This window comes from Orbicella franksi, chromosome 5 (genome assembly GCF_964199315.1).
Source record: "Orbicella franksi chromosome 5, jaOrbFran1.1, whole genome shotgun sequence".
NCBI lineage: Eukaryota > Metazoa > Cnidaria > Anthozoa > Scleractinia > Merulinidae > Orbicella > Orbicella franksi.
Window position 1 is genome coordinate 27,965,378 of NC_138149.1, and position 19,834 is coordinate 27,985,211.

Below are 19,834 nucleotides of genomic sequence, written 5' to 3' on the forward strand. Positions count from 1 at the left end.
CGGCCATACTACAAAAATCTTGACTCACGGGCAAGGTTGTTCAAAATACTAGTCACCCGGCGGTCAATAATTCATAGATAATCAATTTCCGCGAAGATCATCGTTATTATTTGAAACCTCCCGAGAGTATATGAGTATTGTGATCTCTGGTCATAAACACCACGCGATCATGTTATTCAATGATTTGAGTTTGCCAGTTGTCTGATGAACTTTGCGTGACTCACAGGCACGGATTTTCAAGAAAAAAAATAAGCTATATATACCCGGCAGTCAGAAATTCTTTCCGCAGGTTCGAAATGTCCATTCGAACCTGCTGAGAATGCTCGATCTCTGTGTGGAAATGTCAAGCAATATAATTCGTGGGCCAATCCGTTCCGAAAACGATCGACATCTTCTTCGAGTCTTTCCCAACCTTTTTTCACAAATCACAGCATTCTCACGAAGAGCGAGAGCTGTCACATTCTCATCCCCAGTTTCCTCGCACTACGCTAGGAACGCCTGGGACTATGTCCCCCCCATTGGGCGACCAAGTACGACGACGACGACGACGACGAACGGCTTGCATTTTTAGACTCAGGCTTTCCTACGGAACTCTGAGTAAAAAGCGCTGCTTACTGTAAGGTTTGGCCTGATTTAGAAGGTTGAATTTGTTAAATTTGTCTTTTTTGTTCTCTTTTGCATTTTCAGAATCAAAGATGTGTCGACACTATTAGCAATGAGTTCCAGTTTGAGGAGGATGTAATATCTGAAAACCACAGTGTATACCGTGTATACAAATACAATATTGATAATAACATTAAGTGTCTAGGAGTGAAGGATGGCTGTGATGATGCGACCTTATATTTAATCAGCACAACGTCGACTGGTCGCGATAGGCGTTGTTTCTTTGAAAAACTACGAACATCAACACCGTAGTTCTTTTTCTTGTATTTGCAATCATTTAAACAAAATAAAATCCAGCAGTTATGATAAAGATTTGTACTTTTTTTGTGGAATTCTCCTTACGTGGTAAAATGTTTTTCATTTATACGTAAAATTAGGTGATACTGTCTTACTGACTTTCCATTTGTATTATCAAACCTTTTTAAACCACTCCTTCTGATTAACACACCACTTGACGCCGACCAGTTTTGGAGACTTTATTCTACATTATAAATGTGGTTGTACAAAACAGCGTCCCGGAACATTTTTGCGTATATTTTCTTGCGTTTGACCGGTATTCTAGTCATGTTATTAATTGAATTATTGTCTTATCTGGAGACCTGAAAGAAAATCATTAGTAGAAGAATCGAACCAAGTCGATGAGGTACAGCCGAGTTGAAAGTCAGGGCAATTAGGCAAAAGGTTTAGTACGCACTGCAAATGACTGCAGTTCAAAACCTACAATTTTCAATATTTTATTAACGACAGAATTGAAGAACAATTTTGCATTTCATAAGCAGCACGTGCACCATTGACGGTAAGACAACGTGTCCGACTTTTCTATGAGCAGGAGAGCCAACCAGATTCACCTTTCTAAAGAAACGAGATAAAAACTGAGAAAATTGTTTGTATAATCTTATTAAACAGCATTTTGCTAAGTGAGGCAAGAGTAACCAATCTAGGAGACATAAATTCGGTTACTTTCAACTATGGGATGTTGGGCATTCTGTCACGTAAGTCCAAATGGGGATCGATATTTTATATTTACTTACATCTTCATAGTTATCCTTCATCACTCGTGGGGGAGCATACAGTGCTTTGCCAATGCTTTGGCTCTCTCCTAGGAGTAGCTTACTCTTTCCAGCGGCTGCAGCATGGACAACTTACGACGGTGTCAAATTCTCAAGCACATGCCAAATTGACGCTTGACAACAGCTTCGTTCCTGAGTTCTGATTTTTAATCAAATAAGTGAACTAATTTTGACAATTGTTCAACCCACGCAATAAAGAAGGCCACAGTCCGGCACGTTTTCTATCGCAGTTACTAATGGGTAGTTTAGCCACAAGTTGACAACGCGATATGGATTTTCGGCGAAGCTGATTAGGATAATTGAACAAGTTAAACCGGTAGTTTTTTAAGAACAGGCCAGACCCTTCGTTGACGGAAAAGTAAATACGGTAACTAGCGATCCCTAGTATCCACCCTAAAATCGCTTTGTTTCAGCGACGGAAAACGGCGGAAGTTGCGTTTTGACACAAATATAAACAAACAATATAGAGTGGATATATATTGACACATTATTGAGCTGCTACAATTGGCAATCAAAGAACGCAGTTTCGACAGCACGATTTAACGTAACCATGTCTCAGTCTTGTTTCACGAGAAAAGGAGAAAAACAAAGGACTGCACATGGCCCACGTTTAGAAAGTGCTTTGTAATCACGACTGAAACAAATACAACCCTTAATTGACACAGATTACGGATCGTTGCTTGCGGTTGCGCCCGATTACCCGCGATATTGTTTGATTTTCAAAATTACTGAACTAGAAAGGGCATGCGCTAAAACCCAGACGGTGGATTCTGGACGATAGACGATGGACGATGGACGATGGACGATGGACGATGGACGATATCTCTGACATTCATTTATTTCTCTCAGACAAAGTATAAAATTGTCACACAATCTTTTGCTCTTGTCACGCGATGTTAAAATATTGAACAGCGAAAATTCGTGCCCTCCCCCTCCCCCGAGAAAAAATCTAACTTATTTGAACTGGACAAAGTTATGATCGCGAATTGTTCGTCACGCAATTTCACGAATTCCTTCTTTTATCACGCGATGTCACCATGGAATTTTGAAATAGTGCACAGCGAAAATTCGTGCTCCCCAGCAAGAAAAAAAAAACAAACTGATTTTGACTGGACAAATTTTGACCGCGGATTCTTTGTCACACAATGTCAGTTATTCATTTATTAAATGCTGACAACAAAGTATAAATGTGTCACACAATCGTTTTCTTTTGTCCCGCAATCGATTGCTTTTTCACATGAATTATTCCAGACTGCACGCAGAAATGACGCAGGAGAATCGTATCCCATACGGCAAGCACGTGGTATGTTTTTGCATGAGTTGCCGTGGGGTGGGGGGGGGGGGGTAAATAAGCAGCCTCACCTTAGTTTTTAAGCTGTTTTGGTGAAGCTTTCCAGAAGCGGTCTGCCAGGATTATCGGTGCTTGCCATTACCAGTTTTCCCTTCCTTTCCTTACGTGTTTCAATTTCATTTTCGCCAGCTCTGAAAGTTTTTATTGCAAAATACCAGCGCTTACACTTGCCAAAAGGCCAGAAGATTTTTTTTTCGAAGCATGAACTTTTACACCAAGCGAACCCGAAAATGGGAATCGTGATAATTTGTCCATTCCCTTAAAGTTAGATTTTTGCTGGGGGAGGGGGAGGGCACGAATTTTTGCTGTTCAATATTTCAAAACTTCATGGTGACATCGCGTGACAAAAGCAAAAGATTGTGTGCAAAATTTATACATGTATATGTACTTTGGCTGAGAGAAATAAATGAATGCGTGACATTGCCTGACGAAAAATCCGCGATCAGAACTTCGTGATAATTTGTCTAGCTCAAATAAGTTATATTTTTGCTCGGGGGAGGGGAGGGTGGAGGGCACGAATTTTCGCTGTTCAATACTTTAACATCGCGTGACAAGATTGTGTGACAAGATTGTGTGAAAATTAAATGAGTGTCAGAGACATCGTCCATCGTCAATCGTCCATCGTCTATCGTCTATCGTCCAGAATCCACCGTCTGGGTTTTAGTACATGCCACTAGAAAGACCGCGGTTGAAATCTCATGTAATCGTTTGCCACTGATTCATTTCAGGGTTGGAAGCGGCATTAAGAGTGCCTGCCTGTAAAAATCAGACAAATTCTTAATTTCGCGGCAAGGGTCGAAAATTCGATTTCGCTCATATTCCTATGGTAGATAGGCTAGGGCATGACAAAAACTACTGGATAGCTTTTTTGGCAAAATATTCTTTTATTTCAAAGAAATATGCCAATTACCAAATTCGGTTAAAATCGTCATCTGACGCACCATTTTATTACACAAGTTTGAGAGCCTCGCATGCAAAACCATATCATTCTTCCGTCTTTAAAACACTCAAATATTTTTATGCAATGTTTAATTGTGTACTGGGTTAATTTTACGGAATGTTGCGGTTTTTGTTGGGTGCAAAATAATTAAATTTCGAAGACATGTATTTCATTCACTTAAAAGTACTTCGTAAAAATAATTGATTTTCACCATGTGCGAAACCTTCAAATGGCTTAAGCTTCTTGTGGTTGAATCGCAGAAGGATGGTCTACAGATTCCTGTAAAAATTGCTTTGGGCAAATGATTGTGAGCGACGCGAGAGCTTTTCAAAGTATGTTAAAAATGCAGATATTTGACCATCCGTCGTCAAATTTCAATTTACGGGTTAGAGATATATTTTAGCACCCGCCACATGTCTTGAGCTATATTAAGTTGAAATAGACACAGAGCTGATAATTTCGAAATGTTCTAACCTTATTTGCTGTAAAAGGCAGGTCCAAAAGCCGATTTGACGTGTTTCTGTCACCATTCCTCGCACATAAAGCAGAAGTTTGCTTTTGTTTACACAACGTCCGATGTACATCGCCAACTGTCAACTTATTTAATGGTCGAATACCATGAATCTATGACCCTCTTTCGACACATATGACCACCACTGCATCTAAGTCAAAAACGGCTAAGTGATTTGTTGATAGTTGCTTGCTTTGCACTACACCAAAATATTACGTTTGATCATCGTTTGATCTGTTGCTGCTTAAATCCTTGCTTGCAGCCGGCAGGTATATTTTGCAGGGTGCAGGGTGCAGGTTGCAGGTTGAAATGTAATTATAACTGGAAAACCGCTGGCACTTGAAAGAACGTACAGTTGGTAGAATTACCGTGACTGTTACATGACGCTGTTTACAGTCGCTCAGAAAGGTGGCTTCCACCTAAGTGCCAAACCGGCCGAAGCGATGGAAGGAGAGTACATTCCTATTATTTGAAGCCTGCAATGAATTATTGTTTTTGAAGAAACATCTGAAATATCATCTGAAATATCTGCTGAATTTGGTTTCTTCCCTGTGAGTACCAAAATGAAAGCACACTGAGCTTGCGTTAGTATATTCCATCGGTTAAAATCTTATATTATTTCATTTCAATCCTCTGTTGTAGAGGGAAGACTCGAGCCAAATCTGGAATCGATGGAGACATCTGTGGAGCGGCCATCCAGATGGCTTTGAAGAGATTTCACCAGTCTCTGCGTGTCGATCGATAAGTACTTATAGCGGATCGATCGTGTTTTCGATGGACATGAGAACATCGCTCAAACCAAGTGCGATCACAAACATGTTGAGAAGTGTACGAAGTCTCTGGTTTCTGTACACGGCGTAACAAGTTAGAAGATTGCCAAAGAAGGCCTAAATATTAATAACAGCGTGTTTTCACTACGTAAGAGGGCCACTACTTTATGTAAGAACCCCCGACGAGTATATAGGTTATTAATTATTTTTAGTGCCAGCGGTTTTTCAGTTATAATTAAATTTCAACCTGCAACCTGCACCCTGCACCCTGCAAAATATACCTGCCGGCTTGCAGCGGTTCCTCGTTTGTCCGTCACGCAATGCTGATATCCCATTTTAGAGGGTAAAGGTAGGACAATTTCTATCCTAATAAGTAGGGCTCCATAAGGCTTGGAACCACAGGTAGCACACAACCTTGTTGAGTAGGAAGAGATTCAATTAAGCAATGAAAAGAATGAATAGTTAACCATTGCCTGTGTTGTCATCTTTTACTAGACCACCGCAAACCACATGCCCTACATAAATGGTGTAACGCTAAACTCGTACCTAGGTCTTATCGCGCTGTGCAATTATTTTTGGTTTACATATAATACAGTGGGCTACCCTCGGGGAAATGGGGGGTGGTCGCTTAATAGGGGTTGGCCGCTTAATAGAGGTTGGTGTACCTTGAATATCTTTTAACTACCTGGTTATAAAATTTCTTAGTGAACATGGAGTCAATTTAAGACAATCATTATAGACGTCATCCTGGGAGACCCAGGAGCAGTTAGTGGGAGCGGGGAAAAGTCTAAACGGGTGAGAAAAAAGTTCACGAAGACCCGTTTAGACTTTTTCCCCGCCCCCACTAACTGCCCCTGGGTCTCCGCTAAATTTCGTAGTAAACATGGAGTCAATTCAAGACAATCATGATAGACGTCATTCTCGGAGACCCCGGGGCAGTTAGTGGGGGTGGGGAAAAAGTCTAAACGGGTCTTCGCGAACTTTTCTCTCACCCATTTAGACTTTTTCCCCCTCCCACTAACTGCTCCTGGGTCTCCCAGGATGACGTCTATAATGATTGTCTTGAATTGACTCCATGTTCACTAAGAAATTTATAACCCGATAGTGAAAAGATATTCAAGGTACACCAATCTCTATTAAGTGGCCAACCCCTATTAAGCGGCCACCTCCCATTTCCCCGGGGGTAGCCCACTGTATTATATGTAAACCAAAAATAATTGCACAGCGCGAAAGGACCTAGGTACGAGTTAAGCGTTACAGTATTTACGCAAGGCGTGTAGGTAGCGGTGGTCTTGTAAAAGATGACAACACAGGCAATGGTTAACTATTCATTCTTTTCATTGCTTAATTTAATCTCTTCCTGCTCAACAAGATTGTGTGCTCCCTATGGTTCCAAGCCTTACGGAGCCTTACTTACTAGGATAGAATTGTCCCACCCCTACCCTCTAAAATAGAATGACAGCATTGCGTGACGAACAAACGAGGAACCGCTGCAAGCAAGGATTCAAGCAGGAATAGATCAAACGATGATCAAACGTAATATTTTGGTGTAGTGCAAAGCAAGCAACTATCAACAAATCACTTAGCCTTTTTTGACTTAAATGCAGTGGTGATCATATGTGTGGAAAGAGGGTCATAGATTCATGGTATTCGACCATTAAATAAGTTGACAGTTGACGATGTACATCGGACGTTGTGTAAACAAAAGCAAACTTCTGCTTTCTGTGCGAGGAATGCAGCAAATAAGGTTAGAACATTTCGAAATTATCAGCTCTGTGTCTATTTCAACTTAATATAGCTCAAGACATGTGGTGCGTGCTAAAACATATGTCTAACCCGTAAATTGAAATTTGACGACGGATGGTCAAATATCTGCATTTTAAACATACTTTGAAAAGCTCTCGCGTCGCTCACAATCATTTGCCCAAAGCAATTTTTACAGGAATCTGTAGACCATCCTTCTGCGATTCAACCACAAGAAGCTTAAGCCATTTGAAGGTTTCGCACATGGTGAAAATCAATTATTTTTACGAAGTACTTTTAAGTGAATGAAATACATGTCTTCGAAATTTAATTATTTTGCACCCAATAAAAACCGCAACATTCCGTAAAATCAACTTAGTACTCAATTAAACATTGCACAAAAATATTTGAGTGTTTTAAAGACGGAAGAATGATATGGTTTTGCATGCGAGGCTCTCAAACTTGTGTAATAAAATGGTGCGTCAGATGACGATTTTAACCGAATTTGGTAATTTGCATATTTCTTTGAAATAAAAGGATATATGGCAAAAAAAACTATCCAGTAGTTTTTGTCATGTCCTAGCCTATCTACCGTAAAAACACGGAATCGAATTTTTGACCCTTGCCGAGTTATTTTCCATATTTATGGACAGGGACTCTTAAGACTTAATCCCACCCCCGTAACAACAGAACTTTTAATTATTATTATTTTTTATTATTATTATTATTTTTTATTTTATTTTTTTTGTTATTATACAAATTTCAGAAAGATCAATTCCTGTCCAAGGCTATTTAACAATTATGAGCACGGGATTTCTATCGCGTTGACGCATAGAAATCAAGAGCGAAAAATCCAATTGTTTTAGTATAACTGTAGCAGTCGTTCAAAACTTTATCCAAAAACTCTTCACAGACACTTCGAAAACGCAAAGAAGCGGTCGCCGGTTTGTTAACAATCCTCCGTAGGAAAAAAGATGGCGACTACTACATTTACCCACAATTCTTAGAGCACGAAAACCTTAACAACGTTTTAAAAAACGTACAGAAACGTTATAAAACCTTCAAACCTGGGCTTCTCACTGTTCTTAGTACAGGAACAAATATTGTAAAAATTTGGCTTTCTTACTGCCTTACAGGCTGTACTAGGTTCGCAAGGCATCGTGATAAAATGTACCGCCGCCATCTTTTTTCCTATGGTGGATTAAGCGCTCATTGCTACGTTACTCAACAGAACATAAATAGGCTGTGAATAACGTATTCAATAAGAGAACGCCATTCGCATTAAAACGCCAGTAGAATTCTACTAATCTATATTAGAAAGAGTGAAACCTTTTCCAAAGTAATTAAAGTGATCTATCGCTGAGATTGAGATACGCATCTATATTAATTTTTCGCGGCCGGGTTAGCCGAGATCGTAACTCAGTCTTGATCTTTGAATTCTTTGTTACATGTTTCACTTCGGTTGTCACAATATATAGATAGATTTGAATCAGAAGATAAATATGTTTGTTGTAATATTTCTCTTCAGTTGTCAATTCTCTTTAGTCCTCATACAATATACTGACTCGAACAATATCTCGATTCTCAGATATAATAATTATAACTTGTTAACGTTTATTTAAATAGCGCCATTCATACGCTCATGGCTTGGCGCTCCACAAGGAAATGTGAAAAACTATGAAAGCTCTACTCGATTGAATCGAATTGAATACCGAACACGAATCGCTATGATAGAAAAAGTGAAAAGAAAAGCAACTGTTGCGTTTCAAAGAAAACGCAAACGTTAAAGAACGTTAACGCTATAACAGGAATATATTGAGTTGCTTCGAGAACAATCAGTATATAGTATGTGCTCGTGTAGGCGGCGTGGACTTCTGATTAAGGTACTGGAATTGTAATCCGGAGCGGCCCGGTGATTGGTGCTCCCAAATTCAACTGCTCCACGCTTGGTAAATAGTCAACTGTAACTAGCTGGTATTTTTAACACGTTTCGGTTCAATTTAGAATCTTTGTTTGCTTGGTCACCAATTAGTGAAGCAGTGCTAACCGTTCCGACACTAAAATAAAGTGAATATTATTCATTTACATGTACTTCGACACGGATGGTGGGTGTTCTATTGGCGGTCAAAGCATTTTGTTGCATGATTTGAAAACTACAACTAACACACAACGCAGCTGATTTCATTTTTTTATACATTTCTATCATTACTCGTATTGAGATACGCATTCGTGACTGTAGAAGTAAAGGTCTATTCAGGTTGAAAAAATCTCGTTTCGTGTACCAAGAGCAGTTTCCGCTTCAGTTTCCGCTTATTTTCAAAACGCCTGAAATCTGGATTTCCGCTGCAATGCAGCAACAATAGAACATTATGCTAAAAGAGTGGTTTTAAACCAAACAAGGTGCTTTACTTAATCAATTAATCTGAGATCTCTTTTCTGTGATACTCCCGATAAAGGGTATTTTGGCTGCCAAGTTATCCTAAACTACGGCATGCGTTTTAACCAAATAAGGCGACGTTGTTTTCCAAGAAGCGCCTTCATCTCTGATAGCATCTTTATTATAACCGTCGGAGAGTTGTTCGAGAGCAAAAGTTGAAATCAAACGTCTTGAGGATGTGTTCTTCGCAAACTCAACTTCATTACAGTGTTATATTTATTTATTCATTAAAAAACAATAGCATTTATTTTGTTGATTTTTATTGATCAATCACAATCAAATTTATACATTTTTGTTTGTTTCTAAACGATTATCCAACGTAACCGCAATTTTTTTTCTTCTTCTTCTTCTTTCTTCCTGATAATATTCATTATTTCAACATCTGTAATGATTTAGACCTTAACAAATCCGGCGCTCTTCACTTAACCTGCGATCAGCCGTTCCTTTTTTGGCGCCAAGAAAAGAGAAAGGAAAAGAACGCCTGATCTTAGGTTACCCCTCACTTGTTTGTGTAGACCGTGGTTTAATTTGCAGTCAGTTAGTAAACACGATTGCACTGCGTAACATGAAAAGTCTAGACGACAAAGCTGCTTAACTGAACTCTCAAATTGAAACGGAAGCTTTCAAGGGTGAAGGAGTTTCCGCCAGCAGGCAACTCCTGCCTTGTTTACTTTACGTGTTCACGGGGATTTAAATGTACCGCTGTCACGTAACCTTTAGTACAGGCGTCACATTCTACTCTTGCCATGTCAACTTAAGCTCCTCATTCGTATGCGCCCTCGCAAACCAAACAAGCATCATGACACCCTAACCCAAAGGTACAACAATTTGTTAAAATCAGATTGGCATAAGTGGTAAAATGAGGCAGCGAGCTGATTTCCAGAACTCTTCTCTTCCATTGATTCGCGAGCTCGTTTTCCTTCAACACTTCCTTTAACTCATTTCTGGACGTCAGACTTTAGAAAGGTTCGTGAGCACAGTGAGAACTGATACCTACGGAAATCCACTACGGTATTTATTGTTAAATGGCAGTCTTACTGATATAGTTAGTGTCAGCTTTTCTTTACTTCTCTCATTTAGATTTCCTTTCTTTTCTCTCCTTTAGTTTAGATTAGTGTTTCCAATTAACTTGTCTCATTCTGTACAAAGAAATACATATAGCACTGAAGTAAAGTTGTTTTCTTTATTAATTTACTTATTATTTTTCCTGAGTGGGAGCTTGTTCCGCTTAAGTTTCCGTAATTGGATAGAGCCTTCTGAAGTTGACCTGATGAATCAAAGCCGGTACATTAAGCCCAAGAGACACTCGTTCACTGTTCATAACTTAAAGTACTGATCTAGTGCTATTACTAAAATCGATAAATAACTGTAACTATGGAATATCTGTTATAACGGCTTGCGCATTCACGAGGTGGTGATGTCAGATCGAAAATAGTTCACAAAGACAGACTTTTTCGCATTTTTTACCTCGAAAAAACCGCTAGATATACTTCTTCTTCATTGAACAATTGACGTAATATCTTAATTTATCATGGTCGGTATACTAGAGTTGTAAAGCAAAGGAACTTAGTCATAATTCTAATCTCATAATTTTAATACTGTTTTGGCCAAAACTGTGCTAGTGCATTTGGAACGTTCGTGGATTGAAAGAATCAAAGTCGTAATGGCTACAACAAACGTGTGATTTACCTTAACTGCTTTTTTTAAGAGATTGTTTTACTTTTGTCATGACTTGTTGATTCAAACTACTGAATTCTTTAGATGAATTTTGGCGATCGCTTTCTAAAAGCTTCGAGGAAACGCATCGTGGAGCAAATTCAGTATTGTAATTTATGTCTACGTAGAAAACACACTATCTTATTCCAAAGAGATAATCTATTTTTTTTGCTCAAAAGGGATCCAAATATTGGAAGACCACAAAGCATGCCTTAAAGTAGCTGCCTTTCATCCTTAAAAAAATACTGGCCCTGGCTTATCAAACGATGCCATATGGTATTTAACGGATAAATAACTATCCACTGAGGGATAGAGTGGTATGTTTTGTAGGTGGATATCGTTGTCCAAACCAAAACAAAGACATAAAAGGATTATGTTCAAAACATCCGTTATCAGGCTTCACCCAATCGCAAAACCAATAGACCCTGCAAAAAAATAACGATACTACCTACTTTATGTAATTTTCAGAATATGCTAAAATTTATGACGGAATGCGACCTGGGAAAGACGTATTGGCTAACATCGCGTGCGTTTTGGAGCAGGGATGCCGCAGTGGCGAGAGCGCTTGCTCCCACCAATGCGTCTAGGGATCGATTCCTGCCAGGTGCCATATGTGGGTTGAGTTTGTTGTTGGTTCTCGCCCTGCTCCGAGGGTTTTTCTGCGGGTCTCCGGTTTTCCTCCCGCCACAAAACCAACACCTAGCTCCAAATTCCAATTCCACCAAGATAGAGGACCTGAACGAAAACCAGCTAAGCCTGATGTAGCTTTCTCTCCGAAATATTATAAATTCTAATTACGTTAAGGTGTCCTTGCCATCGTCATTCTATGTGATTGGAAGATTGAAAGTTCCAAAAATTATGTTTCTCTTTCACAGGTAGAGCTACTGCGTTTTTGTCTTTACGATAAGTCAAAAATGTGATAGAGATCTTTTTCGAGAGCTCTTTTCCATGTGAAACACGTATCCGGAAAGCGATAGATCTTCCATATTAGGCGAAAATAAACGAAATACGAAGAAAGTGGATCACCAACGCAAGCCGGAATGAAATTTAAGGATTCAGACATTTGCGGGCTACTAAGGAACACCTAGCTATGAAACTGAACGTTCGCGGTTATTGGCGAGGAAGACATAACTGGAGTGAGAAGGTGACTAGAGTAAATGAATTCGGCACGCAGTTTTCTAGTAAGTAAAAATAGTAATAGCATTTCCTATCCACGCCAAGTCATTTATGTAGAGCTTCCTCAAATGACACGTTCTCTGGTGTTCCGCGATGTTTTAAGAATTGGCATCAAGGGAGTTAATTTCTTGAGCTTGCGTTAGTTAAGGAAGTTTTAACTTGAACGTCGAAAGATATCAGTATTTGATATAGTTTTGCATTAGTACACTACACGATACTTTTTCATCCAATCAGAAGTAAAGCCACTCATGAAACCCCACGCACAGGTTTTCCCGTGCTTCGCGTCAGCTACGTGTATTTGCTTCAAGCATTTGTTCGTCAGATTTTCTGTGTCCTTTATGGTTGGCTAAAGTGATCACTTTGGTTTTGGCTTAACGACACTTTGCAAACTGCTATATTACCTTCTTCTTAAATGTATGTCATTTAAGCAACGAGCATGGCGTAGAGGGAGCTGAATAGCCTTTAAGTTTTTCAGTGAAATCTTAGAAAAATTTGAAAGTCTAACAAAGTTAAAAATCCAAATATGTTACTATGAACCAGATAGGAAGAACGATGTCAAAGATCGAGGAAGAAAATAGATTCAGTCATCTTCGAACATACAAGTAAGATGCTCGAATCATGACGTGGCCCCTTAACTGTGATTCTCTACTATTACACGGCGCACTATCAGTAACTATAAATTAAAAACATGCTAATTATTCTTCGAGTCACTTGATATATCCAAGCGAAAAATTGAAAAAGAAAAAAACTTTAAAACCAGCAGCAATTTCAAAATAGTCTCTTTTACCAACAATCTTCCTTGCATGTCATTGTCTATTAAAAAGAAATAAACTATTAATCACAGTCTACCCCAAAATACTGAATGACTCTTACTGGATTCAGAAACTTCCATAAACACAAATAACGTATCACAAACGATGAACATAAAAAAAATAAAAGAACAAAATTTAATTTGTCAATATTCCGTACATGGCATAGAAAGAATTAGCGTTTCATCGCTTTAACGTGCAGTTTTCTGACCTCTCCTCTCTCAGGCATAACCCGAGTTTAACACCAGAAGGTTAACAACCAATATCTTTGCATATCCCACTAATCCGAGAGGAGTCTGTGATAACAGTAAAAAAATAACATGTAGTATAGACGGTTGTGATATCAACATCACGGTATTTTTTAGTTATTTTGGCTGTTTATAAAATTACCTTAAAAATTGAAGAGAACTTGAAAAAGGAACTAGCATGGTTGATGATGTAGAAGATTAATACAGATTACAAACGACGAACTTGAAAAATTTAGGCTTAACTTTTTAAGAAGTGCAAACTGAGTGGGAGGGAGTCTATTTAAAATGGCCTAAGTTTAACTCTGGGCTAATGAAGTTTAAACAAACAACTTTTTAGCTTCCTGTCAATTCTTAACGATCATAATTATATGTGCATTTTTTAAAACATTTGGTGTATAACAACGGTGGCTTAATTACCTTCCCGGTCATAACCTAGGATGATCACTGAATTAGCTTTCACTGAAATCAAACCGATCGACAAGTTCTGTCTGAACCTTTCTGCGAGAGTCGATACTTTTTCTGAACACATTGTGTTGCGCTTTGGAAATATGTAACAACTTTGCAGATGATTTCTATTCAATTTCCCTTTCCCATAGTTTGCTTTGCTACGGCTGTCGATTACAAATTAGCAACTTTAGGAACTTTCAGAAATATAAAGGTCATAGAGCACTATGGCAATGCTAAATATCTTTCAACACGTCGGAAACAGTTACGATTATACCGACAGCTATTCTATAGTGATACTACAGCAATTACCATTAGATTTGTCGAAGAGGCTTTCAGATCTGTTTCACATTCTTATGACATAAGTGCATTCATTTGAAATTCCGAGAACAAATCTCGCGCACTACTGCATCGCTATGGCTAATTACGTGACACGTGCTCGCCCACGCGACAACATGAAATATGGACACACTCGTCAAGGTTCGTTGCTGGCTCAAACGAAAACAGTCTGGTATAAAAATAGGCGGTTATTGTAGTATCATTATATCCTAAACAAAGGTGACCACAATAAAGGAAAATGATTAAATAACAAAGTGTAAACAAGGCATAAATGTAAGTTGCCAACTACCCGATGGGAACTTCTCTTTAACTTCCCCTTTTTGCACACACCCTCATCGATTAGCTGGGGTCCATATCCTGGACGTTATACGGTACGTGGGTTGAGTTTGTTATTGGTTCTCTTCCTTTCCAGGAGTTTTCCTCTCTCCTCAAAATTCAATCAATCTCAAGAATGTTGTGTGTTACCCTTGAAAAACAAAATTAAAAATCAGTAAAAAGCAAACAGGAACTTCAAGCTAACCGCATGCAATGAACTGGAAATATACAATAAGTAAAGATTAATCACCGACTGAACGTTTTTGCCTTTTCTTCGCATGCAGTGAACTGGAGTTCTTCAATAAGTAAAGAATAGTCACCGACTGAAAGTTATTGCCACTTTTTCGTTGTCTTTTTTTGTGTTTCGGGATGGTCCAAAATGGTTCGTGTTCGCGGTTTTCTTAACACCACCAAATGAACCTCTCCCAAAACTTCACGTACATGTGATAACCGGATGGAAGTCTAACTAAGCTGTGTAGGTGTACGTGCCTAGCGAATGACTAAGTTAACGGTTCTTTAAAAGCAATACAAATCAACACTCACTGTCCAGCAATTTCTAACACGACGTCACTATCACTGCGGGGTTGATTTTGCTACAAATGGTTACATAGTTTTGACTCGGGATTCCGTAGATTTTTAATGCGTGACATAGTGGAAATTTAATAAAGAACAAATCGTATAAATAAAGGCACTTATTCCTGAAATTTTATAACTTTGATCTCGAACTTAAATAGCCGATCACAGAGTTGACGAAATGGATTTAGCACGTATCTTTCTTGTAAGTGAAATTGGTCAGGTCATGACCTGATTTTAATTGTCTTTTTAACCATTTTCATTCATTTAATTGATGTGTAAAGCTTTTTTTTTATACTCGAACAATTTATAAGTATTGCTCAAGTCAGTTTCCACGTGTATTTTATTTTCTGTACGGAACAAGGGTTTACTTAAGAAAATTTTATTTTTCTGTATGGAGCAACTGTTTTCGTTATATGAAAACTGCATTTCCCCTGCCGCTAGAATTTTCCTTCTCGTCCATTTTCTTTGTAAAGTACCAAAGCAGGGGTTTCAAGGTTATTCAGGAAGATTTTGATACCGGTTGTATTTTAATAGATTAGAAAAAAAGTAGGAACAAGTTAGATGGCAATTCACATCGGTAAGTGCAAACCGTGATGTAGCTTCTTTAACGTGTCACATCATTTTCTTTATCTGTAGGCCCTGGCGCTATGCTTGTTGGTCCGTGTAGAATATGCATCATCACGTTTTCCCGTCACTCTTCAATCACATTACAGAGTGAAAGATGAAACGTGCAGCGGAGGGAATCTCCTAAAGATTCACATAGATCCACAGTGTAGAGTTTCCAACGGACTGTGTGATGTAAGATGTAATGGGGCCTCTACCAAAGATGTTAGAACAAGTAAGAAGGGTCGCAGTGCTACTTTGATCCAATTATATTACAGGCGAGGAAATTACTGGATAGATTGCTTGCTTAGGACGAGTTCTTAGCAAATAATGAAAAATTACAACATGACTGAACTGACTAAATTGAACAAACATTCACAAGAGATAGAGGCCCAATCATTGCACTGGATTGTCGATGCATGGGTTGTTTAAAATCGGTTATAACGATTGTCTAACAGAAATTTTTAAAAACGCAGTCCTCACTAAAACATTTTCGAAGCGATCCACTTTCGAGGGTTGTTTCGTTACGAAAACGTATCAAAAGTTTCGTTTTCACGCTTGTACCATTTTCGCAACGTTTTATCCGTCCGTCCAAACTAAAACGGACAGAAACGCTGATACGCCATGAGAAAACGCTAGAAGCCGTTATTTCCGCTCGCGCGACTTGACGTCCGCGTATTGGAAAAGCCTCCTTTTTCGTTGTCCACACTGACTAGACAGAACACCACGATAAAAAGGGCCCGGGTGCTTTTTCTCTCTTATTTGTTAGAAAAAACAATTAATGTTTGTGATAGAGAGTTTTGAAAGGCTTTCAACACGTTTTCGCTAATGGTGTATTTTATGTCTCAAAGGATTTAAGATAAAGAAAATAGGAGGAAAGAAGTGTATTCAGTTCACTGATACACAAGACGGTAGTAAATATGCGCTGAAAGTCACCAACGGAACAAATGTCGCATTTGAGGTGAGTTGAAAAACATAAAAATCAATTACTTACTTCTTATATTGATAGGCGCCAGCCGTTATTAAATCATGGCTCGCGCAATCATTCTTATGTATACTAATTAAATGTTACAAGCACACCTTTTTTTCGCCTCTTTAGAGACTTGAACGACTTCAGTTTGAATCAGAGACGAAATATACATAGAAAAATGATACTTCGAGACCCATCTTAAAGTGTCCCAAGCTTTTAGAACGAAAATCACTGTTAGGCACAGTCAGTGTAGTCTGTGGTTGCACGCTTGTAGAACGCGCGCGTACGTGGCGTGTTTGTGGCCTAACGTTAACAAAACGAAGAATGCACATACAAATATCATATATGGAATTTGGATATAGGGTATATGGTAGCTAACTGTGAGTAGGTTAAATTCGTGTTGGCGTACAAAACAGAGCTGTATTTTAAATTCCATATGTACTCAAGATCTGAGTAGTCTTCCAGCAAATTTGGTTAAATATAAACATCATGCATGTTTGTGGCGTGCAAAGAATACGCCATCACGATCTGCCTTTTGCTATATATCTGCGGGGTGGTTTTGGTCCCAGTCGTGTCATCACGATCCGTCAAAATATTCAAAAGTTATTTCCAGCTTTTAGCTTGGTAAGACTTCCAGACTCCTCACGCCCCTCAGGTCGGGTGTATATATATGTATTGTACATGGGTGGCACTTGTGACGATGTTTGTTATAGAATGATCATATAGGGATAAAAGGTGTTAGGCACACATCACTGATTTTTACTGGCTAGTTGGCCGGAGAAAAGGGGTTTATTTTTAATTACCTTTTCCTGTAGGAACATACTCTTAACTCACCACCTCCATTAGAGATAATGCTCGAAATTTAACCTTTATCCGCTCAGTTTAAGTTAACAACTACTAGGGTACGTGCTTTCTTGCCCGCATACACAACACAATAAATACTCAGTAATAACTTCATTTGGAAGGTTTTGATCTATTTGTTAAATCGCTGTTTTGTTTTGTTTTCTTGTATTTACAGAAACGGCCATGCGACAACACAGTTACTGATGAATTCCGGTTTGAAGAGGAACTGAAAAATGACGCGGGAAAGAGACTGTACATATACAAACACACAGTTAATAGTAACACTATGTGCTTAGGGGTATCTAGCAACTGTAACGATAAAACTATATCTTTAATCAGCTCTAACAGTAACGACAGGCGATGTTTCTTCGTTAAAAGACGACATTGAGCCCTTGGAATTTTTTGTATCTACAATTATGTAAACATAATAAAAAAGTTAAACAGTTGTGATAAATTTGTATACTCCGTGTTTGTTGTTTTGTTTCATTTTTTGTTCATTTGTACATTTTTTTTCCCCTTTAAAAATTACATTTCGCGCAGCACTTGAATGAATTCAAATGAGTCCTTTTATTAAGTAAAGAAACCTAAAATTTGGTTTTTCGACCTCGGCTGCAACATTCGACCCATTTTGGCCTTCTAATGACACAAAAAGTTATGTTAATTCCATTTTTAACCAAACTTAATTACCTTAATCCAAGGACCTGTAATTAATCTGTCTATTTTTCTAGAACTTCTTATTCACCCACTCTTGAGCCCCGGCCAAACGATCGTAACATTTCAACGTAACATATCGCAACATTGTTGGGGCGCAACATGTTGCGCACGTTTGGCCACAATGTTGCGACGTGTTGCGACATGTTGGATGTTGTTGGCTCAAGTTTGAAAATGGTCAAATTTGAGCTAACAACACCTAACTTGTCGCGACATGTTGTGCCTAACAATTTTGCGCTGTTGCTGCAACATAGGATTAAGGACCTATATTGACTTCTTTCAAGAAGATATGTGAGACTAAATCTGCTTAAATATGTCTTTCTTCCCAAGGTTAAAAAGTTATTTGAACCTGAGTAAAAGTTGGCTTAAGAATTTTAACAGTCTGAACCAATAACTAAAAGCGATGTCAGTTACAAAGTGACTCCTTAATTTGAATTTAGTCTTAGGTAATCATTACTTAGCACATTGTTGAATGAATCAACTTTACAAATAGCAAGGATAAACACTATACAATAAAACACTTGACTTTAGAGAATTGAGAACTTTTAAGAGTTTAGAAGTGGGTTGATGGCAATATTTCCGTACTGAGCCACACCCTGATTACCATAGTAACAAACTCTGACTGAGCACTCTCTAAGGTTACATAAAGCCATTTCGTCTCATCTTAAATTCCTTCTCTCGTCAAATAGCACCTTGATCAGTCGGGCACGTATAGCCAACCCAGTCTTTCAGACCTATTGGTGCCTCCACCGCCGAGTGAGTTCCCATGTTCACTCATACATCGCTGTCAAATTCTCTTGAACACCGGCTTAATTAATAAGTGGATTTTGTTGTACATCAGTAGTTAGCGAATGTCCTTCAGAGGAGTGAGAGAAGAATTAAACTGAAATCACCTTCGTTCAGTTCATTCAGTAATTTTGCAAATTGCAAAATGAGTCGGCGCAAAGACCACGCACTCTATTTATGATCCTCTTAACAACAACGCCTAATGTTTTTCTTAAGTATTCAATATTTTTTGGTCAACCGCCCTTAAAATGCGAGAATCTCAGCGGTGCCGGTTAAACGTACCTGCATTTGACAGTACTGAGATAGGAAATAAAAGGGCTATAAGGTCAGAGTAGACATTTTTAGACATTTTTGTTTATTTTTATCAACTAACAGTGCTTAACTTCAAATTGGATTATATCCACAAAACCTTGGCGGCAAATCAAAGAAATACGATTTCCGAGCATTGCAAATAACACTAATTCACACAAATCGATATAACGTGAAAAGTCAGGTCTTTGTTTTTCAGGTTTAACCTGATGCAATCCGTTTTAACCTTATACAATTTTGTCCACCCATGCCTATTTTTTGCTTCCCAGTGTTTCTTTTGGGTTCTTCTACAGTTTTAAGCCGTTACTGTGCTGTTTCGGTTAATTTCATGACCATTTGGTAAGAACTGGAATTGCCTTAATTTGGATGACGTTCGCTGACGGACGACGTAGAACCGCCATCACAAAAGATGGCTCACGCTTGTTGAATGACATGCACTGTTTGCCATAGCCGAGTCAAGACACATTTTTTCATCTGCACTTGGGTGACAACACAACCTGTGGT

The 19,834-nt window shown here is 38.6% G+C and overlaps 1 protein-coding gene across 1 annotated transcript; it reads left to right on the forward strand.

Moving 5' to 3' along the window:
• The first annotated feature begins 15,286 nt into the window (after positions 1-15,286).
• On the forward strand, positions 15,287-16,738 carry LOC145487910 (uncharacterized). The gene is made up of 3 exons (XM_081466682.1): positions 15,287-15,310; positions 15,745-15,946; positions 16,563-16,738. Exons 1-3 carry the CDS (start codon positions 15,287-15,289, stop codon positions 16,679-16,681), a joined length of 345 nt encoding a protein of 114 aa, XP_081322808.1. The 3' UTR covers positions 16,682-16,738.
• The last annotated feature ends 3,096 nt before the right edge of the window (positions 16,739-19,834 follow it).

What these genes read in the sequence shown, in the direction of transcription:
- LOC145487910 (XM_081466682.1), top strand. Translation starts at nt 15,287, where the DNA reads ATGGATTTAGCACGTATCTTTCTT. An exon ending in ATTTAGCACGTATCTTTCTT is followed by an intron (nt 15,311 to 15,744) that starts GTAAGTGAAATT and finishes CTTTATCTGTAG; the next exon opens with GCCCTGGCGCTATGCTTGTT. An exon ending in TACCAAAGATGTTAGAACAA is followed by an intron (nt 15,947 to 16,562) that starts GTAAGAAGGGTC and finishes TATGTCTCAAAG; the next exon opens with GATTTAAGATAAAGAAAATA.